This window comes from Piliocolobus tephrosceles, chromosome 8 (assembly GCF_002776525.5).
Source record: "Piliocolobus tephrosceles isolate RC106 chromosome 8, ASM277652v3, whole genome shotgun sequence".
NCBI lineage: Eukaryota > Metazoa > Chordata > Mammalia > Primates > Cercopithecidae > Piliocolobus > Piliocolobus tephrosceles.
In genome coordinates this window covers 128,527,995-128,553,651 of record NC_045441.1, presented here as the reverse complement: position 1 = coordinate 128,553,651, position 25,657 = coordinate 128,527,995, and the positions used below count along the sequence as shown (strand labels likewise).

Genomic DNA, 25,657 nt, shown 5'->3' with positions numbered 1-25,657 from the left:
TCTGATATGCCAGGCAGTAGGTTTCTGAAATTAACAATTTCTAAACATCAATCATGACAACAACTTCCTTACTATTTTACTTCCACAGCTATAGCTGTTCACACACTACATTTTATTTCATAAAATGCAAGATGTCACAGTTGGAAAGGCTTTTTGATCCACTGTGGTTCTCAACCTAGACCTGGGGAACTTTTACATAATATTGATGGAAGCTTTTTTTTAAAAAGTCCCAATTTCTACCTCCCAAAGACTGACTGAATTGTAAAAGCCTCCCAGGTACTTTTAATGTGCAGTGTTGAGAACCACTCACTAATCTACTTTTATTCCCATTCTTTGCACAGAAAGAATGACTTGCTCAGGGTGCTTATCAGAAAATCTCGTTAGACTGATTCCTAGTCTAATATTGCTTCCACTTTACCATGCTAGTTCCGGTTATTTTAGTACTAACTTACCTTCCAATATTTTTCAGTAAGTCATTCCCCACAACATCTAAAAAAGCTCACCACAGAGATTCAAAGCAGCTGTCTACTTCCTTTCTTCTGTATCTCCTTTACCTTACTTTCATCAGTTCCCTGATCAACTACATTTCCAATCGTATTCAACAAAAACTTAAAAGTAACACATAAATTTTGCCTGTTTTTAACCTAAACAATCTGTCTCTATTGCAAGAATTCTAGGCTCCCTGCCTCCACATCTTTAAAGTTACATCACACAACCAATCAAAGGAAGAAAAGCAACTATGTAGACCAAGAACAAAATGAACACAAGAAAAGATACAACTTTACCACTATAGCAGAGGTGGACTTCTCAGTGAGAGTAGCCTTTTGGCGAAGGCATGCCATGGGGAAGATTTATGAGAGGGGTAAGATTAACTCACTAAAATGTGACTTCCATAGAGCAAGAATTCTTCTGTTTTATCTACTATGCGCCTGTGCTGAATAAATCAAACTGAAAAAAGGGCAAAGAACATTTGGCACAGGGGGGCTTATTAACAAGCCAGTGTTCAAGATGAATTCCAGATGATCTGAGCTCCTGGAGGGGAGGTTCTCCTTAGCCTCTCCTTGGATTATCTCCTTTGCTTGGACTCCTTACTTCTTAAGTGTTTTGAGCTACTCTTCTTTTTTCCTCCAAGAGGCAGGGCTTGTCACTTTCTGAACTATGAGTCCTTGCGAGTTTATAGTCTAGCCTGCCTCACCACAAGCCCTAGGACAAAGGTCCTAATTATAATAAAGAAGGCTTTTTTGTATGTGGAATATCCTCAGTCGTTATCTCTTCAGGGACCTAGTGGGACAGTAGGTATAGCCAAGGCAGATTTTCAGAGTACGAGGCATCTATGTTCCTCTGTCCATACCATGATGACTACTAAGCATCTGCTCTGGCACTGTGCTATGCACATGAGGAGTATTTAAAATTTAAAACAAGGTCAGATGCAGTGGTTCACTCCTGAAACCTCAGCACTTTGGGAGGCCAAGGCAGGCAGATCACTTGAGGTCAGAAGTTCGAGAACAGCCTGGGCAACATGGTGAAACCCCATCTCTACTAAAAACACACAAAAAAAGCTCGATGTGGTGGCAGGCACCTGTAATCCCATCTACTCAGGAGGATGAGGCACAAGAATCACTTGAACCCAGGAGGCAGAGGTTTGCAGTGAGCCGAGATCGTGCCACTGCACTCCAGCCCGGGAAACAGAGTAAGACTCTGTCACAAAATATATGTGTGTGTGTGTGTGTATATATATATATATATACATGTGTGTGTGTGTATATATATATATATACACATGTGTGTGTATACATATGTATTATTTATTTTTACTTTTTCAGAGACAGGGCCTCACTCTGTCCCCCGGTCTGGAGTACAGTGGCATGATCTCAGCTCACTGCAACCCTGCCTCCCAGGGTCAAGCAATCCTTCTGCTTCAGCCACCTGACACCTGAGTAGCTGGGACCAATAGGCACACATCACCATACCTGGCTAATTTTTTGGAGATGGAGTATCACTCTGTTGCCCAAGCTGGAGTGCAGTGGCGTGATCTCAGCTCACAGCAACCTCTGCCTCCCAGGTTCAAGCGATTCTCCTGCCTCAGCCTCCCCAGTAGCTGGGATTACAGGCATGCACCACCACACCCAGCTAATTTTTGTATTTTTAGTAGAGATCGTGTTTCACCATGTTGACCAGGCTGGTCAAACTCTTGACCTCAGGTGATTCAACCACCTCGGCCTCCCAAAGTTAGGATTACAGGCCTGAGCCACCATACCTGGTCTTAAAACTATTTTTTAATTTAACAAGCAGCTGCTGGGAGCGGTTGCTCACGCCTGTAATTCCAGCACTTTGGGAGGCCGAGGCGGGCAGATCACTTGAGATTAGGAGTTCGAGAACAGCTTGACCCAACATGGAGAAACCTCATCTCTACTAAAATAATACAAAATTAGCCAGGCGTGGTGGTGCATGCCTGTAATCCCAACCAACTACTCGGAAGGCTGAGGCAAGAGAATCGCTTGAACCCAGGGGGCAGAGGTTGCAGTGAACCAAGATCACTCCAGCCTAGGCAACCAGAGCGAAACTCCATCTCAAAAAAAGAAAAACAAAAAACAAAAAAAACCAGGTAGCTTACTTCATAATTAAATTCTTTCCACAAGTTTATTCTTGGTTTTTAATTTTTACATCTAAATGCTTAGATTGTAGTTTTTTTTTTTTTTTTTTTTAATGCTTATTTGTAATTAAGTTCAGCTCTGCATTTTGTCTTCTCCATTCTGAATCCATTACTCCATGAAATGTTGACCAAATAACTATAGCTGATCCTGGTAACTTATAGCCCCACAGCGTTTTATACTGTTTTACCAACAAAGGTAACAAAGCTAAATCGTCAAGAATTTTTAACTTTTCTTTTGAAATTCCAAAAGTGAATGTTGTTTCCCCAAATAAACTCTAAGCTTCATTAGAAAAACCGTCTGTTTCTCTTACTTATCCCTCCAAGAAGACCAAGTTTTGCACAAACCATGACTATTGAATAAACCTGATAATTTGACTAAGGAATTCTATTTCTAAGGAATTAATAGTGAAATAATTATAAAAAGATAAGTGGAGAATAAAGTTTAACAATGTTTTTTGGAAAAAAAGAAACATTTTAGGAGCCTCTCAACAGAAGTTTGGTTGATTCAGCTATGGAACAGCTATACAGTGTCTATTTAGTCTTTAAAAATGATGTTCTTGATATACCAAGTGGAGAAAAGAGAAGCTGACGAAGAAAGACGTTAATAAAATATGTATTTTGGAATTTACAAATCTGTATTACTATGAGGGTTGTTTGAACTTTCTGGTACCGGGTGAATTATAAGCAATGAGCATGTATTATTATTACAATTAGAACAATCAATGAAGCCACACCAGGCGTGGTGGCTCACACCTGTAGTCCCAGCACTATGGAAGCCTGAGGCAGGCAGATCACTAGAGGTCAGGAGTTCGAGACCAGCCTGGCAAACATGGTGAAACCCCATCTCTACCAAAAATATAAAAATTAGCTGGGCATGGTGACATGCCTGCAATCCCAACTACTCGGGAGGCTGAGGCAGAAGAATCACTTGAACCTGGGAGGCAGAGGTTGCAGAGAGCCAAGATCATGTCACTGCCCTCTAGCCTGGGTAACAGACTGAGACCAGACCCTGTCGCCTCCTCCAAAAAAAAGAAGCCAATTTAATGTTAGAGACAAAAAAATTGAGAGGCATGTGAAAACTATACATTAAAATTAATGAATAGAAATATTACGGTAGAGCAAATCAAAAGGTTGATTCATACATTTTGAGTGTACTGCAAGTGTAAATTAATAGTAGTAATATGTTAATATATAAACGATAGAATTTGGCATAGTAATAGCTCCTAGTAATTGTAAATATACCTGCTTTGCTATGTGTTTGAACATTTGTTCAGTTCTATGAACCAGATCGTGAACAAAATTACAGAACAGCATGAGAATATAATTTCTACAACCAAGGAATTTATATTCACAATAGAAATCAAGACATTAAAGCAACAGCTGTAAATGTCTACAAAGATGTACATACAAGGATTGGACTGCCACAGTGTACACCAAAAACAGAAACAAAGACTATAAATACTCACTGCATATAAAGGATAAGAGAACAGTCACACTACAAAATATTATTCAGGCATTTTTAAAAATGCAGACAACTGATACGGAAACCTCTCCAAGACAAGTGAAAAAAAATTCAAACAATAACGCCATCTGTTAAAACACACAACCTTGTGTAAATGCATAGAAAGGAGAGTGAAAGATGTACAGTAAATAGTTGACAAGGTTTAGATCTAAGAAGGAGGGTGAGGTATAATTGGAAACATTCATGTTTTATGCTTTATTCTCTTGTACTTAAAAACTACATTGTCTAAGTAATAAGACAGACTAGGCCAGGCACAGTGGCTCACGTCTGTAATCCCAGCACTTTGGGAGGCCGAGGCAGGTGGATCACTTGAGGTCAGAAGCTTTGAGACCAGCCTGGCCAATATGGCGAAACCCCACCTCTACTAAAAATACAAAAATTAGGCGGGTGTGGTGGCATGTGCCTGTAGTACCAGCTGCTCAAGAGGCTGAGGCAGGAGAACCACTTGAACCCAGGAGGCGGAGGTTGTGAGCCGAGATGACGCCACTGCACTCCAGCCTAGGGGACAGAGTGAGACCCTGGTCTCCAAAAAAAAAAAAAAAAAAAAGAAAAGAAAAAGAGACTGGGAACTGGACCATATCAAAACACCTCCCTTTACCTTGTATTATCCATTTGATCCTGAGAAATTCGCTTAAACTCTGAACTTCCAAGCTAGAGTGCACTGGCACGACCATAGCTCACTGTGGCCTTGAACTCCTAGGCTTAAGTTATCTTCCTGCTTCAGTCTCCTCAGTAGCTAGGACGACATGTGCATGCCACACCGAGTTAATTATTTTTTTTGTTGAGATGGAAGCTTGCTGTGTTGTCCAGGCTGGTAACTCCTGGCGCCTCAAGTGATCCTGCCTGTGCCAGCTGAACTTCTGTTTTCTCAAGTACTTCAGGATTGCTGTTCAGATCAAGTAAGATGTTTCTAAAAGCACTCTGAAGGCAGGCTGTCAACCTAGTTATTTTGCATATTGATTGCAATGGGATATAAGCTCAACGAGGGAGGAACACAGTCTTTCTTGATCATTGTAACAGCCCCAATCAGATAACACTGTTCACCACATAATAGGTACTCAATATTCTGTTATATAATATGACATAATATTATATTACAGCTCAATTATTTGTTCAGTGAAGAACTTATTTCCTTGGCTCATAACTTTACATACTTCTAATGCTTCCATTTTCAAGTGAATTCACAAAAGAGGGCTATCTTTATTAAATATCAGTGTGTATGAGGAAGTTTCTAGGACAAGTGAAGATAATTTACACAGAAGACACAGAACAGAGGGAAAGAGCCAGAGCAAATGCTTCAAGGGAGAATACAATATTTCCTATCAGGAAAATAAAGAGGAACAACTTAACGGGAACGAGATGATTTCTACTAGAAGATAAAGGAAAATGATGGGGGGGAAAGAGGATGTAGGATTATACTGGCCCACAGGCCACTAGTTTACAGCCTCTGACTAGATTGTGAAAGAGTCTGAAAATGAGTCAAAAAAATGTAGAATTTATTCTGTAGGAAAACAATGCTTGACTACTTAGGCAGAAATATGACACAATAAAATCCATGTTTCAGAACAATTAACACTAGACAGATTGACTAGAAGAAAGAGACAAAGGGCAAGAGAAGATATTACAAGAACCTAGGAATAAAGCCACTGGCGTCAAATTAGAACAGAAACGAAAAAGCAGGTGACAGAGATATATCAGACTGCCAAAGAATTAAAAAAACAAACAAACCCCCCCACACACACACACAAACCAACCAACCCACAAACAAAAAAACCATTTAAAAAATGTGAAGTGTCTCTGGAATAATGAATCCCATCACACCTTCTTACAAATGCAGAAATCAAGACTCAGATCAACATTTGCCTAAGATCATAAGCTAATGGCAGCAGAGTAAAAATCTCAACAGGTCTTTAATATAGCTCAATATTCTTTCAATAACACAATCACTTGCAACCTACAGGTATTAGCTAAATGGAAATTAAGTGTGGAAAGAAAGAAAAAGTCAGGCGTCTTTTCAGGGTTTCAAGCATTTCAAACATGAGGAAAATGATGCCACCAAGAGAACTGACTAAATCAAATGGGAAAACTGTTCTATGAGGAAAAATGTCTTGCTCTGGACAAGACGATTTTGATGTTGTAACAGGAAATCTAAGTAGCAGCATCTAGTATGATACAGATATATGACTACATTCACTACGGGCTTTCTTTATTCAAGTTTTCCAGGGTGAAAGTTTTACATATTCCTCCCCAGAGTTACAGCTCAAGCATTTTTCCAGAAGACCCTCTAACAAATTACACAAGAACACAGAGTCTGACCTCCAAGTCAGACTATATACCTTAGACAACTATACCTTAGACATGAGTATAGGGTGAAGAGAAATGGGGCACATTGTGCATATATAACGTTGTTGGTTTTCTACCACTTCCCAATTTCTTAACTGCCTCTTTCCACTTGTATATGTTCCACCTCCAAACCTATGTTTCCCAGAGTAAAGATAAATCATGGTATTTTTCTACTTTTTTATAATTTTTTTAAGAACGAAGGAAATATTTTGTATCCATTTCTGACCCTAGATGTGCAAAGAAAACTAGAAAAAGTTAAAACAAGAGATCTTGTCGCACAAAGACTATGGTGTACTACCTAACTGGAAAGAGAGAAAATGAGACTATATACACAAATGAGATAAATAACACATTTTTTTTCAGTAGTACAGAAAGCAGGTGCCATACTGGGGTTGAGAGGCTAAACTGCTATAGGGTAAGGCAATCACATATAGTAAGCCAGACAGGATTTAAATTTTTAGTGAGGAGAAAGAATATTGCAAGCAGAGGAAAAGTGTATAAACAAAAATGAGAAGCATGCAAGGGAAAGAAAGGAGTGAGACGACAATAAGCAAATCAGTTTGGTCAAACGAGGGAACCAGGCCAGGCACGGTGGCTCACGCCTGCAATCCCAACACTGTGAGGCCAAGAGTTCCAGGCTTCAGTGAGCTATAATGACACTATTGCACTTCAGCCCTGCGTGACAGAGCAAGATTCTGTCTCCAAAAAAAAAAAAAAAAAAAAGGAAAAGAAAAAACAACTTACACTATTTAGTCATTCAAGGGAGAAGTATCCTGGGTAAGTATTTTAGATTTTTCAGTACAGGTATAAACAATAGAGAACTACGACAAGTTTTGCGTAGGAAGAAAATGACAAGTTGATTCCCACTCAGAAATGACTACCTTCTTCTCCACATTCGGATCTCTTCAAATGTCACTTCATCAAAAATTTTCTCCATTAAGAAACAAGAGTTCTCATATAAAAAATAAAATAAAAATTTTCAGCCAGGCGCAGTGGCTCACACCTATAATCCCAGCACTTTGGGAGGCATGGGTCACTTGAGGTCAGGAATTCAAGACCAGCCCGGACAACACGGTAAAACCACGTCTCTACTGAAAATACAAAAATTAGCTGGATGTGGTGGCGCATATCTCTAGTCCCAGCTACTCGGGAGGCTGAGGTAGGAGATCACTTGAGCCCGGGAGGTGGAGGTTGCAGTGAGCCGAGATCGCACCGCTGTACTCCAGCCTGGGAGACAAAGTGAGACTCCGTCTCAAAAAAGAAAGAATTTTATTTTATTTATTTTTTTATTTTTTGAGACGGAGTCTCGCTCTGTCGCCCAGGCTGGAGTGCAGTGGCCAGATCTCAGCTCACTGCAAGCTCCGCCGCCCAGGTTTACGCCATTCTCCTGCCTCAGCCTCCTGAGTAGCTGGGGCTACAGACGCCCACCACCTCTCCCGGCTAGTTTTTTTTTGTATTTTTTAGTAGAGATAGGGTTTCACCGTGTTAGCCAGGAAGGTCTCGATCTCCTGAACTCGTGATCCACCCGTCTCGGCCTCCCAAAGTGCTGGGATTACAGGCTTGAGCCACTGCGCCCGGCCAAAAGAAAGAATTTTAAAAAGTAAATAAAAATTTTCTCCAACAACCCTGCCAGAGTAGCTCCTTGGCCTTGGCCCCCTCTCCCACCCCATTCCCACCCTGAATTACCAAACTATGCTTTTGTGTCATAACACTCATTACTACCTAAAATCACAGTATTTGTTTTCATATTTGGCTGTGTGCCTCCCACATTACAATGTAAACTCCCACCACTGGAAGAGAAACCCAGGTCCACATCTGTATTCCCACCACCTACCATAGCACACATAGTAGGTACTCAAGTATCTGAGTGAGTGAATGAATGACTGCTAACTTCTGCCATCAGCAATACCCTCAGAAAGAGAAAAAAAATTACAAATTACTTCAATGAGTAATTTGAAGTAATTTGTTAAAGTAATTTTTATTAGATTTTAAATGTAAAAGCCAATTTACAATTAGTCTTTATTTGTTAAAGTTACAGTCACATGGGTATCTGTTTATGATGCGACTTCAGAAATTACAAAACAAGTACTGTGAATTATCTTTACTTTCTCTATTCAGACCTTATTAATCTGATTCTTGCTCACCCTTTTCTATTTCTTCCTCTGCTTAATTCCAATTATCACTTAAATTTGATCACTCTAAACATTTTTGTAATAAATATAAGGAGAAAAACACAAAAACTTATCTAATCTCAGAAGTTTTACAAAGTCACCAGGCGTGGTGGCTCATGCCTGTAATCCCAGCATTTTGGGAGGCTGAGATGGGCAGATCACAAGGTCAGGAGATCCAGACCATCCTGGCTAACACAGTGAAACCCTGTCTCTACTAAAAATTCAAAAAAATAGCCGGGCGTGGCGGCGGACACCTGTAGCCCCAGCTACTCGGGAGGCTGAGGAGGTGAATGGTGTGAACCCGGGAGGCGGAGCTTGCAGTGAGCCGAGATTGCACCACTGCACTCCAGCCTGGGCCACAGAGCGAGACTCCATCTCAAAAAAAAAAAGAGTAAGTTTTACAAGTCATATTATCTGAGTAAAATCAACACACATCTTTATTTTTGATCCTGTAAGCCAAAAAAGTTTGAGACCATTTATTCTCAAAATGCTTTGGCCAGGCACAGTGGCTCATGCCTGTAATCCCAGCACTTTGGGAGGCTGAGGTTGGCAGATTACCTGAGGCCAGGAGTCCGAGACCAGCCTGGCCAACATGGTGAAACCGTCTCTACTACAAATACAAAAAATTAGCCGGGCATTGTGGCACGTGCCTGTAATCCAGCTACTTGGGAGGCTGAGGCAGGAGAATCACTTGAACCCAGACGGAGGAGGCTGCAGTGAGCTAAGATTGAGCCATTGCACTCCAGCCTGGGGAACAAGAGCAAAACTCGGTCTCAAAAAAAAAAAAAAATTAATCCTTTAATCCTATACAGGTTAAAGTAAAACACCAATGAGCTTTTAGAAGTTCCCTTAATGAGTAAGAATCAACTAGAAAGCATGTAGGTCCTGCCTAAAGGCAGAACTCATCACATGTTAAAAATATTTCCAGTGACAGAGAATTTGTAATTCTTTGTAAATTTGTTTGATGTTTGTGGTTAATCGCCTATATAAACAATATTTTTAGGCTGGGCACAGTGGTTCAGGCCTGTAATCCCAGCACTTTGAGAGGTCGAGGCAGGTGGATTACTTGAGGCCAGGAGTTAAGACTAGCTTGGCCAACATGGCAAAACTCCATCTCTACTAAAAATACAAAAATTAGCCAGGCGTGGTGGTGGGTGCCTGTAAATCCCAGCTACTCGGGAGGCTGAGGCATGAGAATCACTTGAACCTAGGAGGTGGAGGCTGCAGTAAGCCAAGATTGTGCCATTGCACTCCAGCCTGGGAGACACAGCAAGACTCTGGTCTCAAAAAAAAACTTATCGGTTTCAAGTTTTCATTTCTTACTATTGTGTTCAATGAACTACATCCTCCAAACGATGCATTTATAACTCCATATTCCCTTTTTCAACAAACAGTTTCAGAGAACACGCTTGTTTCCTTAGAAGTGTTAAAATACAGTTAATAAAACTACTTATCTCTAAAAAACATCTGGAGGGTCCAGGAAATACTAAGAGAATAATTCCTGATTCTTAGCTAATAAGCATTTATTGAGACTCATTGTACAAAGAAATCAATGTGATACTGAAATATATTAACCAGTACTAGCCTATGAAAAACAATCTGCTTCAATGACTCCCAGACCTCCTACTTTATTTGGGAATAACTGGTCTTTACTACTCTCTTTAACTTCAAGAGTCATCCTACGGCTGAGTACAGTTGTTCACACCCGTATCCCAACACGTTTGAGAGGCCCAAGCATGAGGATCCTTCAAGGTCAGGAGTTTGAGAAGAGCGTGGACAACATGGCAAGAGTTTGTCTCTACAAAAATTTAAAAATTAACTGGGCATGGTGGCATGAGCCTGCTGTCCTTGCTACTTGGGAGGCTGAGGCAGGAGGATCACTTGAGCCCCAGAGTTCAAGACTGTAGTGGCTATGATTATACCACTGCACTCCAGCCTTGGTGCCCGAGTGAGACCATTTCTTTAACAAAAAAAAAAAAAGTCGTCCTAACTGATAGTTTCAAGACTTTTGAAGATGTACTTCAAAAAAAAAAAAAGCTGCAGGGGGAATATACGTGATTATAAATAAAATACAGTAGTCTGTGTGTAAAATATTTCCTGAAGCTGGCTGATGGGTACATGGAAATTCATTAAATAAACATCAACACAACAGTCCACCATACCCATATGAACATATATCTGTACTTAATCATTAATACAAGTAATACACAAAAGTGCTAACAACCCTCAACTAGAAACAAAGACTAAACCAGAACAAGGTATTACTATACACGGTTTATGGGTCACCGTGGGGAAAAATATTACCTACCTCCATAAGCCTGAATTGTACTATTTTAAATAGTATATAAAATAAATGATCTAAGATTATTCAGACTAGAGCCAGATATGGTGGTGTGCATCTGCAGTAGTCCCAGCTACTTAGGAGGCTGAGTTGGAATGATCACCTGAGCCCAGGAGTTCAAGGCTGTAGGGCACCACGATTGCTCCTATACATAGCCACTGCACTCCAGCCTGGACAACACAGTGAGACCCCCAACTCTTAAAAAAATAATTATTATTCAGAATGACAGAAATGGACTATTTCCAAAGGGCGTAAGTACCACAAGTTGAATATTTGAGTATTCTTGTTCCTATTTGCCAAAAATGCTTTAAACGATTAAAGCCTTGGTTTTAAGATTTAATAGTAAAATTTTAATTATTCACTGACAATCTTTTAAAGTGCTGTTAACTTTCTGGGCACCAAATGCATTTTTTATTTAGACAGTCTCTAGAAACAGTTAAGAGAATGTATATTTTTGTAATAGACTGAGAACAATAAAATACAGCAAATCTGCTTAAAGTAAGAATACAACACACTTCAAATCTAAATTTGGAAATTAGCTGGTCATGGTGGCGCAATCCTGTAATCCCAGCTACTTGGGCGGCTGAGGCAGGAGAATCGCTTGAACCTGAGAGGCAGAGGTTGCAGTGAGCCGTGATCTCGCTACTGCACTCCAGCCAGGAGTATATATGAAATATATATCATATATATATACATAACCAAATATCAAGCCAATAATCAGGGTTAAGGCCAAAAACATCAGACCTCCACATTCAGATCTCTTCAAATTTTAATCTTAGTTAAATAATACTTATACCTTTAAATAATAGCAAGGCAGCCCAAAATAAACTATTTATGGGAAAAGATTTAAACAATTTACAGATTGATTTTTCACACTTGCACAGGTAACCACTGGTATCATATTTTGATAAGAACTCTAGGCCAGGGTCAGGCGAGGTGGCTTACGCCTGTAATCCCAGCGCTTTGGGAGGCCAAGGTGGGTGGATCACTTGAGGTCAGGAGTTCGAAACCAGCCCAGCCAACATGGTAAAATCGTCTCTACTAAAAATACCAAAAAAAAAAAAAAAAAAAAAATTAGCCAGGCATGGTAGCAGGCACCTGCAGCCCCAGCTGCTCGGAAGGCTGAGGCAGGAGAATCACTTGAACCTGGGAGGTGGAGGTTGCAGTGAACTGAGATCACGCCACTGCACTCCAGCCTAGGCGACAGAGAAAGACTCCGTCTCAAAAGAAAAAAAAAGACATCCAGGCCGGGCGTGGTGGCTTGCATCTGTAATCCCTGCCCTTTGGAAGGCCGAGGTGGGTGGATCACCTGAGGTCAGGAGTTCCAAGACCAGCCTGGCTAACATGGTGAAACCCTGTTTCTACTTAAAATACAAAAAATTAGCCAGGCATGGTGGTGCGCAGCACCTGTAATCCCAGCTACTGGGGAGGCCGAGGCAGGAGAACTGCTTGAGTCCGAGAGGCTGAGGTTGAAGTGAGATCCAGCTTGGGCAACAAGAGCAAAACTCCATCTCAACAACAACAAAAAAAGGAAATCCAATAAAACCAAGATACTCTCCAGCTCCGTATCTGTTAAATGGTAATCCCTTTGCCATTAATGATTGTTAATTTTTGAAATTCAAAGTTGGTTTTTGAAATAATTTATGTAGCAGTCTACTTTTGGGTGGACTGATCATTCATCTGATACAATAAATAGACCCTGTTCGAGATGCTTTGGATACAGCAGTAAACAATACAACCAATGTCCCCGCCCTTATGAACTTACTAATTCTAGTGGCTGGTTGAGAAAATTTTGTGCAAGTCTACTTCTCAGCACTTATTCTGTATTTCCATATTCTCATGGCTCTTTTATATGTACTATCAAAGATATCTCAGGGCCAGGAGTGGTGGATCATGCCTGTAATCTCGGCACTTTGGGAGGCCGAGGTGGGCTGATCACCTGAGCTCAGGAGTTTGAGACCAGCCTGGCCAACCAACATGGTGACACCTCACATCTACTAAAAGTACAAAAATTAGCCAGGCATGGTGGCATGCGCCTGTAATCCCACCTACTTGGGAGAGTGAGGAAGCAGAATTGCTTATACCTAGGAGGCGGAGGTTGCAGTGAGCTGCGATCACACCAGTGCGCTCCGACCTGGGCAACAAAGCAACACTCTTTCTCCAAAACAAAAAAAGATACTTCAGCAGTTTTTAAAGTTTGGGTTTGTATGTACCCACGTAGCTGATTTTCAGATCAGGCTTTAAAAGAGAGTCAGGGAAGCAATAAAAAAAGGAGTTTCAAACATAAAAGGTGCACCTGGGATAAAACCTGGAACCACCATAAAATTCGGCTGGAATATCTGACAACCAGTAATCCCATCCAATCACTTCAAATACGCAAATAAATTCCTACTTTAATGACTTTCAGCTGGGCATGATGCCACACTCCTGTAATCTCAGCACTTTGAGAGGCCTAGGCTGGTGGATCCCTAGAGCCCAGGAGTGTGAGACCAGCCAGGACAACATGGTGAAAGTGAAACTTCGTCTCTACAAAAATAACACAAAAATAAGCCGGGTGTGGCTGGGCATAGCTGTTGTTCCAGCTACTTGGGAGACTCAGGCAGGAGACACTTCAACTCAGGAGGCAGAGGTTGCAGTGAGCTAATATAACACCACTGCACTCCAGCCTGGGCGACAGGGAGAGACTGTCTCAATAAATAAATAAATAAGACTGTGACAATATCAAAGTCTCCAATAAAAAATAATATTGACTGTGACAATATCAAAGTCCCTAACCCTATCTGTAAGTATTTTTCAAGATTGGTTCTTTTTAGGAGGCTGAGGCAGGCAGATCACTTGAGGTCAAGAGTTTGAGACCAGCCTGGGCAACATGGTAAAACCCAATCTCTATTAAAAATACAAAAATTAGCCACGGGCGGTGGCTCACGCCTGTAATCCCAGCATTTTGGGAGGCTGAGGTAGGCGGATCATGAGGTCAGGAGATTGAGACCATCCTGGCCAACATGGTGAAACTCCAACTCTACTAAAATACAAAAATACAAAAAATTATCAAGTCCTGGTGGCGCGCGCCCGTGGTCCCAGCTGTTCGGGAAGCTGAGGCAGGGGAATCACTTGAATCTGGGAGGCTGAGGTTGCAGTGAGCCGAGACTGTGCCATTGCACTCCAGCCTGGTGTCAGAGCAAGACTCCACCCCGAAAAAAAAAAATTAGTCCGGGCGCAATGGCTCATGCCTGTAATCCTAGCACTCTCGGAGGGTGAGGCGATCATCTGAGGTCAGCAGTTTGAGACCAGCCTGACCAACATGGCGAAACCCCGTCTCTACGAAAAATACAAAAGTAGGCAGGCATGGTGGTATGTGCCTGTAATCTCAGCCACTTGGGAGGCTGGGGCAGGAAAATCACTTGAACCCGGGAGTGGGAGGTTGCAGTGAGCCGAGATCATACCACTGCACTCCAGCCTGGGCAACACAGCAAGACTCCAGCTCAAAAAAAAAAAAGACTAGCTGAGCCTAGTGGCACACATCTGTAATCATAGCTACTTGGGAGGCTGAGGCAGGAGACTTGCTTGATCCCAGGAGGCAGAGGTTGCAGTGAGCCAAGATGGCATCACTGTATTCCAGCCTGGGCAAGAGTGTGACCTTGTCTCAGTAAAATAAAACAAAATAAGTAAAATTCCAGTTGAAACAGAATGAACTAGCCTACTCCCAAATCCTTAGTGCATGAGATGCCTCCAAGGATGTTTCAGAAACATCTGAAAGTCACTGCCCTAGGTAACTGAATTACCTAAAAAAACTAACAAAAAATTGTTTTAAGTATTTCTAGATTTAAGATTCCTAAATGGCATAGAATACTGTGGTTTTTTTATTGTGAGACATTTAACAGCACAATTTCTCTAAGCCTTAGTTTTTCTCAACTGTAAAATGATGACTTTACACTAGAAGATATGAGGGTCTATCTACGGTAAAGTTACACTATGATGAGGGCTACAATAAAATTAGTGGTGCTGATTTCTGAATTTTGAACAGGCATACTATGAGAGTATACATTTTCCACATCCTCAGATCTTAATTTCAAGTTTCTGTTAACATCTTTGCTTTATATTTAAAGCCTTCTATAAATTATTCGTCATGTATCTTTTTTCAAGATGACAAGGAACTAGATGGAAATATTTTTTAAAGCTATCAATTTCCTTATCTTTCCTCAGGGAAGATATGTACCAGAAGAAATGTGTTGGGGAAAAAAATGACAACTTGGTTTAGGTTTTTCTGTTTTGCCTACATCTGAAAGGGCATACTGCCTACAGTGAATTTAGCAGGGAGAAAGTGGGCCAAAATGAGGAAAAGAGAGAGACTACAATGTGAAAATATTCTAGAAGAATAGAAAAGTAATCCAAGCTTTTTATTTTTTCTTTTATTTATTTTTTTAAACAGAGTCTCACTCTTTTGCTCAGGCTGGAGTGCAGTGGCACAATCTCAGCTCACCGCAACCTCCACCACCGGGGTTCAAGTGATTCTCCTGCCTCAGCCTCCAGAGTAGCTGGAATCACAGGCACCCGCCACCATGCCCGGATAATTTTTTTGTATTTTTAGTAGAGACGGGTTTCAACATGTTAGCCAGGCTGGTCTAGAACTCCTGACCTCAGATGATTCCCCCGGCCTGGCCTCCCAAAGTGCTGGGATTACAGGCATGAGCCACTGCAACCAGCCACAAGCTTTTGAAGTATAGTAACTTTCTGAGATAAAGAAAATATTCATATTTCTTATAAAAATCATTAAACAGCCAGGCGCGGTGGCTCAAGCCTGTAATCCCAGCACTTTGGGAGGCCGAGGCGGATGGATCACGAGGTCAGGAGATCGAGACCATCCTGGTTAACAGGTGAAACCCCGTCTCTACTAAAAATACAAAAAATTAGCCGGGCGTGGTGGCGGGAGCCTGTAGTTCCAGCTACTCGGAGGCTGAGGCGGGAGAATGGCATGAACCCAGGAGGCGGAGCTTGCAGTGAGCCGAGATCTGGCCACTGCACTCCAGCGTGGGCGACACAGCGAGACTCCGTCTCAAAAAAAAAAAAAATCATTAAACATATAATTATTTTGATCCTCTGTTCTGTCTTACTTCCTCTGATTAATTTATTATTTATTTATTTATTTAGAGACAGTCTTGCTCTGTCACCCAGGCTAGAGTGCAGTGGTGTGATCTCGGCTCTCTGCAACCTTTACCTCCAGGGTTCAAGTAATACTCCTGCCTCAGCTTCCTGAGTAGCTGGGATTACAGGTGCAGGCCACTACGCCTGGCTGATTTTTTATATTTTCAGTGGAGATGGGGTTTTACCATATTGGTTGGTCAGGCTGGTCTCAAACTCCTGACCTCAAGTGATCGGCCTCCCAAACTGCTGGGATTACAGGCGTGAACCACCACACCCAGCCCTAATAAATTTATTAGTTTAAGAATTAGTTATGCCAGACCAGGCACGGCGGCTCAGGCCCATAATCCCAGCACTTTGGGAGGCCAAGGCGGGCGGACCACCTGAGGTCAGGAGTTCAAAACCACCCTGGTGAACTGGGTGTGGTGGCACATGCCTGTAATCCCAGCTACTCAGGAGGCTGAGGCAGAAATCGCTTGAACCCAGAGGTGGAGGTTGCAGTGAGCCAAGATTGTGCCATTGCACTCCAGCCTGGCCCAAGAGAGTGAGTCTCTCAAAAAAAAAAAAGCATTAGTTATACTAGAGTAATGAAACGTAAAACGTTTTACGTGCATTTTCATGAAACTCAGTTGCAAAAAATTCCAAACTAACTGTCAGTTATGAAGAGAATTTTTAGAAATCACACTCTCCATTTCTAAGTGCTTGATATAAAGTTCCAACCTCTTTACAATGAAGAAAAGGCAGGAAATGTATTTCTGGATACTTTTTTCCTTTGTGACAGTCTTACTATGTTGTCCAGGCTACATCTGAAATCCTGAGTTCAGGCAATGTTCCCCACCTCAGCCTCCAAAGTAGCTGGGGCTATAGGTATGTACCACCATGCCTGGCTTTTCTGTATTCTTTTTCTAAATAATCTAAAATACTGGTAAATCATATTCTGCTGCAAGTGACAGATCTTAGACACAAGGTCCAGAAAACTAAGGGGCTACCTTTAGTCATACGATCTTTAGGTACACAACAAAGAAAAAGCATCATAAAGTCAACAGTTAAGGCCAGGCACAGTGGCTCCTGCCTGTAACCTTAGTGCTTTGGGAGGCTGAGATGGGAGGATTGCTTGAGTTGTGAACCTTTCAGAATTTAAGCAGAGATTTGAGGACTAGGTAAAGGATGCTGTAAGACTCCAAAAGTGTCATACAATGGTGTACTTAAGGACCTGAAAAACTTAACAGTTCACCCTGTGTACAAATAGCTTATAATTACAGAGCTATGGCTTTGTAGCAGTCATTCCCTATAGAACAAATGCTTTTTGGGACAGAGTGTGATAGTTCACACCTCTTTATGTTCAAGATTCCTATTTCTACTCTGCTGTTCAAATGAAGAATGAAAAACACTGAATTATAACTGTTGATTCTTATTTCCTTTTTTGTTTTGTTTTGGTTTTTTTTTGAGGCAGGGTCTCACTCTGTTGCCCAGGGTAGAATGCAGTGGTGTGATCATAGCTCACTTGGAAGTCTTGAATTCCTGAGCTCAAGCAACCCTCCTGTCTCAGCTTCCCAGACAGTTAGGACTTCAGGAAATACCACCATGCCAGGCTATTTTTTTTTTAAATTCTTTTTATAGAGATGGGGCTTCACTATGTTGACCAGACTAGTCTCAAACTCCTGGCCTCAAGTGGTTTTGTTAATGTTGTTCTCAAAATTTATCTCAAGTGGTAATTTAGCCAGTAAATAAAAATTAAAAGTAAATTTTTAAAATAACTTTAACAGTTAAATTTTATACAATATTAAACATGGAGACTCACAGTATACTACAGACAATCATAGATTTTATAGATTTCAGATGCAGTATAGCATGGTATAAAATAATTATGAAAATGTTAGAAAGTAGACAAGGGAGTTTATTATGGCTGGGTGCTGTGGTTCACGCCTGTAATCCCAGTACTTTCGGAGGCTGAGGCAGGAGGATCACTTGAGGCCAGGAGTTTGAGACAAGCCTGGGCAAAATGGTGAGACCTAGTCTCTACAAAAAATACAAAAATTAGTCGAGCATTGTGGTGCGCGCCTGTAGCTCCAACTACTCAGGAGGTTGAGGTGGGAGAAACTCTTAGAGCCCAGAAAGTGGAGGCTGCAGTGGGCAGTGTTCACAGCCTGGCTGACAGAGCAAGACTCTGTCTCAAAAAAAAAAAAGCCAGGTGCGGTAGCTCACGCCTGTAATTCCAGCACTTTGGGAGGCCAAGGCAGATGGATCAAAGGTCAGGAGTTCAAGACCAGCCTGACCAACATGGTGAAACCCCATCTCTACTAAAAATACAAACATTAGGGCTGGGCACGGTGGCTCATGTCTGTAATCCCAGCACTTTGGGAGGCCAAGACGGGTGAATCATGAGGTCAGGAGTTCAAGACCAGCCTGGCCAACATGACGAAACTTCAGCTCTACTAAAAATACAAAAATTAGCTAGGCATGGTGGCAGGTGCCTATAATCCCAGCTACTTGGGAGGCTGAGGCAGGAGAATCGCTTGAACCCAGGAGGCAGAGGCTGCAATTAAGCCAAGATCATGCCACTGCACTCCAGCTTGGGTGACAAGAGCAAGACTCCATCTCAAAAAAATAAATAAATAAATAAAAATAAAAATACAAAAATTAGCCGGGCATGGTGGCACACGCCTGCAATCCCAGCTACACCAGAGGCTGAGGCAGAAGAATTGCCTGAAGCCAGGCGGTGGAGGTAAGAGTGAGCTGAGATCACACCACTGCACTCCAAGCCTTGGGTGACAGAGCGAGACTGTATCAAAAAAAAAAAAGTTTAGAGTTTATTATATTTATTATCTGCCATAGTCCTTCCAAATTCCTGTTCTCAGAAACTGGATTTCTTGCCTTGTAGTATTATACCTTTTTTTTTTTTTTTTTTTTTTTTTGTGATGGGGTCTCGCTCTGTCGACTAGGTTGGAGTGCAGTGGCGTGATCTTGACTCACTGCAAGTTCCGCCTCCTGGGTTCACACCGTTCTTCCGCCTCAGCCTCCCAAGTAGCTGGGACTACAGGTGCCCGCTACCATGCCCGGCTAATTTTTTTTTTTTTTTTTGTATTTTTAGTCGAGACGAGGTTTCACCGTGTTAGCCAGGATGATCTCGATCTCCTGACCTCGTGATCCACCTGCCTCAGCCTCTCAAAGTGCTAGGAGTAAAGGCGTGAGCCACTGCACCCGGCCAGTATTATACTTTAAAATAAACCTAGGCTCTTTTTTCCCATTAACATAACACAGTTTCAACTCTCTTTCCTACTGGAAAAAGTCAAAGATGTTTCCTGTTGCATAGGCCTTGATATATATCTCTTTGGAGCATGTCCTTAATTTTAACTCTTCCTATCAAAGAAGACACCACTCATTTGGCTAAGAAACTCACTGCTTCTGAAAAGGCAAGTCAGAAATCTTTCTTCATTTCAGTCATTTCTGACAAATGAAAACTAAAGCCAGCTCAAGGTTTAGCCCCTACTAGCTCCCCACCAGCATCAGATGCAGCTATGAAGGGAAGCTACTTGTAATCATTTCAACCAAACCCAAAAGTCAGAGAATCAAATTCTTTGTTCCATATTCCAACAGGTCCATCATTATGCAGTTTATCTTCCAAATTAAAACAATGATACTCTAAGATCAACATCTCTGCAGACATAGAATCAAAATTGAGCTTTACATTATTAGCAGGAGCAATATTTTAAGTGATAATACTCCCAAATTAAGCTGTGTGGATATAAGTATTTAGTAATATATTTCTCCACTGATTCCACAATATAAGTGTGTAAAAATCTTAACAAAAATGTATACTGTACTAGAGAAAAGTCTACTCTGTCTAACAGTAAAAGGAATTACTTTAAAAATAATTTTATTTCTGAACTAACAGTACAAAATGCTATACAACTACCTCTGTATTCCAAATAAAACATGCTTTTAAAAAATTGCTCTAAAGAATGGAAAATATTATAAAACAAAACATAGCAACCACTTTTGTGAGGAAACCCATTACTGAAGATTTAAGTAATCATCCTGAATAAACAAACAATAAACGATGCAAATCCCCCCTCACAAGTCAATTCTTTTGACAGAATTAAAACTTTATCAAGTAGTTCATTACTGCAGCATATCAGTAATCAAACAATACATTTAGTAAATACATACAGTTCCAGAAAGGACATCATGAGGACAACAGTTGAGAAGGTGACTCTTGCATACTCTGTCATCACTGAATTTGATTCGTTGACGAGTAGTATCTCCTGTAATATAGAAGAGTTAATAACATTCAAGGTTAGACAACTGGAAAGTATTATTCTGAGAGCCCTACTATTACTAGCTTTTTATGTGTGGCTCTATACACACATTATAAATCAGCTCAAGAGGGATTAGTTTTTATATACATCCTATAGAAAAACTATTTTAGACAACATGCAGTTGCAGTAAGTGTACTGCATACATAATTCAAATAGTCAAAGTGAGAAAGCAATGCATTCTGTTAAACAGAGTACTTCAGAAAAGCATAGGATTTTAGAGCAGGAATGGACTTTAAAGATTATCGAGTCCAACTCCTTCATACTGCAGATGAGAAAACTGAGGCCCCGAGTGGTTAAGCAACTTGCAGACCCACTAAGAGAGTTTATACTGGTATACAATGTTCCCTTCTTGACACTAAGCATTGATATATTTTTATTTACAGTAATTGAAAAACATAAAAAATAATCTTGCAAACATTGCATACACACTGCGAATCCCCACTGAACCCCAGACGCCATTTCTTCCACTATTTTGTTCCAGCTGAAGTGTCTCCCTTTTGCTGCTGGGAGGAGTTAGAGAGGGTAGAATAACGCGTTTAAGAGCGTACAAACCTGGAAGAAGGACTTACACACCAGTCAAACAAAGGCACATTGCCTAAAGAAACGTTAACTTTAATGTGTCCAAAGGTTCCATACCTTCAAGTTTTATGTAGTCTGAGCTTTTCTATACTGCCAAACTGAGTATATTTAAATTCATTCTGTCTTCATGTAACACAATACACCTACCTCCTAAGCAAAAGAAGCATCCAACCTGCTTATCAAATATGGCTATCTACTCAAAACATTAAAGAATCTAAGAAAAAGAAAGGTAACTAGCTCCAATAACAAAATACAGATGTTAGTTACAATTTTTTTGCTTAGAATCTCTTCGGAAAGACAAAAGAAAAAACTCATAAGGATGTTTCCTTTCTATACAGAATAAGCCCTAAGAAATGTAGGTGTTTTATCTTAGCCTTAAACTGATATACTATCGATGAATGAAAACCTACTGGTGAAATACTGAAGCGAGAACTATTGGTGCCAAAAGAGATATAAATACCTCTGTACTTCACATGATATGCCTGGAGCACTGCAAAAACTTTCGTGTAGGATGTGATTCAATCATTTAGTTTCTGTATTTTCACATGTAAGTAACAAAAAAGATTAAAATTTTACCCCTTTATATGGTCATATACTAAAGAGCTTAACTTAAATTCAACTAAATACTATCATTTTTAGATGGGGTAAGATTTTGTTCAAATTGTTTTAACTTGGTTAAAGATATTTTCAAAACATTCTAATTTGCAACCAGGGTATATAAAATTTTAACTACAGTAATTTATAGTTAAAATGATGGCTTCAGAGCAGTTCAACAATAGGTTTTCTAGAAGCTCGTCTCTAGTAGGTTATTTTTGACACAATTTGGAATATTCAGTTTAGTGTTTACGCCTGCTACTATAATGAAAGTTATTTTGATGGTCCTTTTTCCTTTTAAACACAACTGCTTTTGTTCCACATTCATTAACACATCTGAAAAGTTAGCGATAACTCACGGCTTGGCGAATGCGGGGCCTTTCTGACACTCCCTTGCAGATTGAGGTAGGCAGGCATAGATACATTGAACCTTTACAAATAAAACAAGGGGCCAGATTGTTCATTTTGTATAGAATAAACTCTGCCAGCAATTTCAATACAGCATCTAGAAGTACATGTTGACTGTAAAGATTCTTTTATATAAAAACAAAAGTGAACAAAATCAGGGTGTTTCATTTTTAAAATACTGACTTAACAAGCACAACCCCAGATAACTGTATGACTGACTACAGGTAAAAGTCCAAAGCTGGAGCTCTGGACAATGTCTTTGAACCAAGTGGGGTTTTAAAAAATTATGTCTTTAAAAAGTATGTTTCATCAAGACTTTGGTGAGGACCTCAAGCTCATGTTAGAAAGGTACTATAAGCTCATATCAGAATGTCAATGCTATTTAATTACAGGCGTTTTGCTTCCTACCATTTAAGAAAAAATTTCATTTTAAATCTGTACCCTAATTATATTAAGGAATTTTAAAATGATAAAATTTTAAAGTTGAAACAAAAAACAAAACAAAACAAAAAAACCCTTATGTATCTATTAGTTTTCCTGCTAAAAGTATCTAAATGTTTTGGTAATGCAACAGCAGAATCATTTCAGTGCTCTGTTAAACTAATGGCTCAGGCCTTAGAATAAAATCAGTATTCATGAAGTTTTACTAATCAAACATTTCATCAACTAGAGAAACTGATTTCTGCTTAACAACTTACATTCAAATATTAAATTAATTGTGCCCTGAAGACACAGCTATCAGTTAAAACATGAACAATTCCTAATAGGAATACAGCAAACCAGCAAGTATCCCTAGTGAGTTTTTTCGTGTTTTTTTAAATTTTTATGGATACATAATAATTGTACATATTTTCCCTGGTGAGCTTTTAAAATCAGAATCTGTTTCTATAAATGCCAAAAAGCATTTTAAAGTAACTCCTCACCGCAAATGAATGGGTGCTCCATAAATATTTGATAACTGTAGCAAACACAACAAATACAGCTATCAAACAGCAGCCATTATAGAAATCTTTAAAACAATGATATAATAAAACGCTTAATAATTTGAGATACAGAAATACTCTGAGAAGGAATAGCAACTGACTGTTTAATGATATTTTTAAAGTTCTGCTCAGGGACTTTAATAAAGGTTGACATTTTAAAACAATCTGGCTGCATAACCATGCAGTACTTAACAAATTTATTTGGGCTTATTCCATGGAAGTACAATTCAGCTAAATCAACAATGATTTTTAAAAGAAAAATGCTGGTAATTTGGTTTCTGTCAAGATATCTGGCCCAAACCATGTTTTTCGTAAGAAACTAGGTAAAACAGCGCCTACTTTATAAAAAGAAGAAGAAAGAACTGCAAATAGGAACCAAATCACCTTATAATACAAGAAATTATTTTCAATTTAATGTGTTTTATCTTTGGGTTTTGTGGGCATAAAGTCATATAAAAATAACCTAAATTATGGGGGGAAAAAGTATCCTGTCACACTGACACTGGATCCAAATCACAGAATCAAACCTATCAGTGACCACATCTGCGGTGCTAGGCAATGGAATTACAAAGGGGCATATAAGACAAGCTCTCTCTCCACAAGGAGCCAATGATTTTGCTAAAGAAATAGGACATATTAATTTTTTAAATTTTTTAAATTTTTTTGTAGAGACAGGGTCTCACTACGTTGCCCAGACTGATCTCCAACTCCTGGCCTCAAATGACCCCCCCTCCTCGGCCTCCCAACATGCTGGGATTACAGGCAGGAGCCACTGCACCCGGCCGAGGATATATTAATGGAGTAATAAGTTATAATACAAGATAACATGATCCAAGTATCAAATGTATGTTTCAATTAGGTAGTACTTCAGGAATTCTTAGACTAAAATTACCACCAAGAATGGAGATACTGGGAAAAGCTTCATGCAGTAAGTAGCCAAAATTTGAAGGAAAGACAGGACTTAGATCAAAGGAAAGTAGACAAACAAGCACTACAACCTGGAGTAATAACTTTGACAAAGCTTATAGAAACAAGGTTTGGGGGAACAGTCCTAAGTAAATCGTATTTGGCTTTGGCAAATGGCTTCATGTAGAAGAATTGCAGAGTTGGGATCAGAACAACACTTTTTGAGTAACATTTGATTTCTTACAATTTTCAGTTTTTAATCAAAAATTTTAGTGTATAAACAAAAAAAAAAAATTCAGAAATCAGACGAAGTTACTTCTGTCAACAACAAAAAATATCCCACCTATAAAACCATGGCGATCTCTCTGTTCTATAACCTCTGCAATAGTTAATCAGGCCTTGTATATAACTACACAGCCAAGTTTTTAGAATTAGAAACTTGATTTAGAACTCTAGCAAGTGTTTTTCATTTTAATAGAAACATCAACTTTTCTATTAATTCCTATTTCTACCAAGTTCTCTACCAAGCAACAACTCTCTTACTTCCCTCTTTTGTTCAACCCCTTCATGAGTTTCATGAATTACAATCTTTGAGAACACCTGAGTCACAAGTACACAATAAAAATGAGGATGCATATTATTCATCTCCAGGTCTGTCACCAATGTATCAGGGCCTAAGGTGGTACTGAGGCAGTCAGTTCCACTCAGGGAATATGGACAAGTCACTTTAAAAAGAGGCCTCCTCTCTAAATTTGACTCAAATACTGCTATTCTCAAAATCCCCTTCCGTATGTCAGGAGGGAAAAAAATAAGCCCACTGTAATTCCCAACACTTCCATTCTATGGTCCTGCCTTTTCTGAAACTTATATTAACACTTAAATTTTATTAGTAACATGACAACCTTAGCCTAGGTAGTATCTGACATGATTTTATACGTTGCATGCTATCTTCCCAATATCCACCCCCTCCCCCCAGTACTACCCACCCTCTCCCTCCCATACAAACAAGAAACCAAATCAACTTTCATAGATTTAGGTGCTATTTTAAAAACATCAAAATTTTACTTTACCCATTCTCTCCGATGCTCCCTGTATTTTTTTAAGCTGTGAGTGGATGACCATGCTATGTGATCAACAACTGTGAAGGCTAAGCAAAAGTGAACTGAGTTTAGTATTGTAATTTCAAAAGAACCTTAAAGTTTGTAATATTTGACATATTTAACGGTATGCAGAATCCTATTTTACTGTACATTATCAGGCATTCATGGCAAGCAATTTATAAAAACAATCAGTATTTATTTTGCACAGAATTAGCTTAGAGCTTAACTTAGGAAAAACAAAGAGGGAAGAGAAAATGCAACAGCATACAAAGCAATGGAGACACTCCCATGTCTATAAATGGGGGCAGGGGAAGGGAAGCCCTCCCACATTCTCTAGTGTGGCAACTGAAGCCCTCCCCACAGGTACACTAGTTAAGGGTCACGTGTCACAGTGGGCTTGGGACAGGACAGTTTCCTTCCCTCTGAAATAAGATCCATAACCCTTCAGTGAAAGGAAAGCTAGAGCTCAAGAGGTGTACAACCAAAAGCTTAAAGCTTGTTTTCCTGACCCCCTGAATCCCTAAATGCAGAGAATGTTCCTCCCTCTTTTTCCCTCCAATTTCCTCCCTCCATTTCTTCCAACATAAGCTGCTGAGTTC

At 40.0% G+C, this 25,657-nt stretch overlaps 1 protein-coding gene across 10 annotated transcripts in view; it reads right to left on the bottom strand.

The window, feature by feature from the left end:
• The window catches only part of LOC111521552 (putative RNA-binding protein Luc7-like 2), a 65,835-nt gene that overhangs the window by 29,076 nt on the left and 11,102 nt on the right, over positions 1-25,657 (bottom strand). For 4 of the 10 annotated variants that reach the window (XM_026456379.1, XM_026456381.1, XM_026456382.1 and 1 more), the window contains 3 exons: positions 25,029-25,105; positions 22,021-22,091; positions 20,340-20,434 (listed from right to left, as the gene is read on the bottom strand). In XM_026456379.1, the coding sequence (XP_026312164.1) occupies positions 20,340-20,434; positions 22,021-22,078 (153 nt within the window). In that variant the 5' untranslated portion in view covers positions 22,079-22,091; positions 25,029-25,105. Of the gene's footprint in view, positions 1-20,339; positions 20,435-22,020; positions 24,882-25,028; positions 25,106-25,657 lie in introns of those variants that run through there. The other 6 variants (XM_026456386.1, XM_026456384.1, XM_026456385.2 and 3 more) reach the window with 3 other exon arrangements.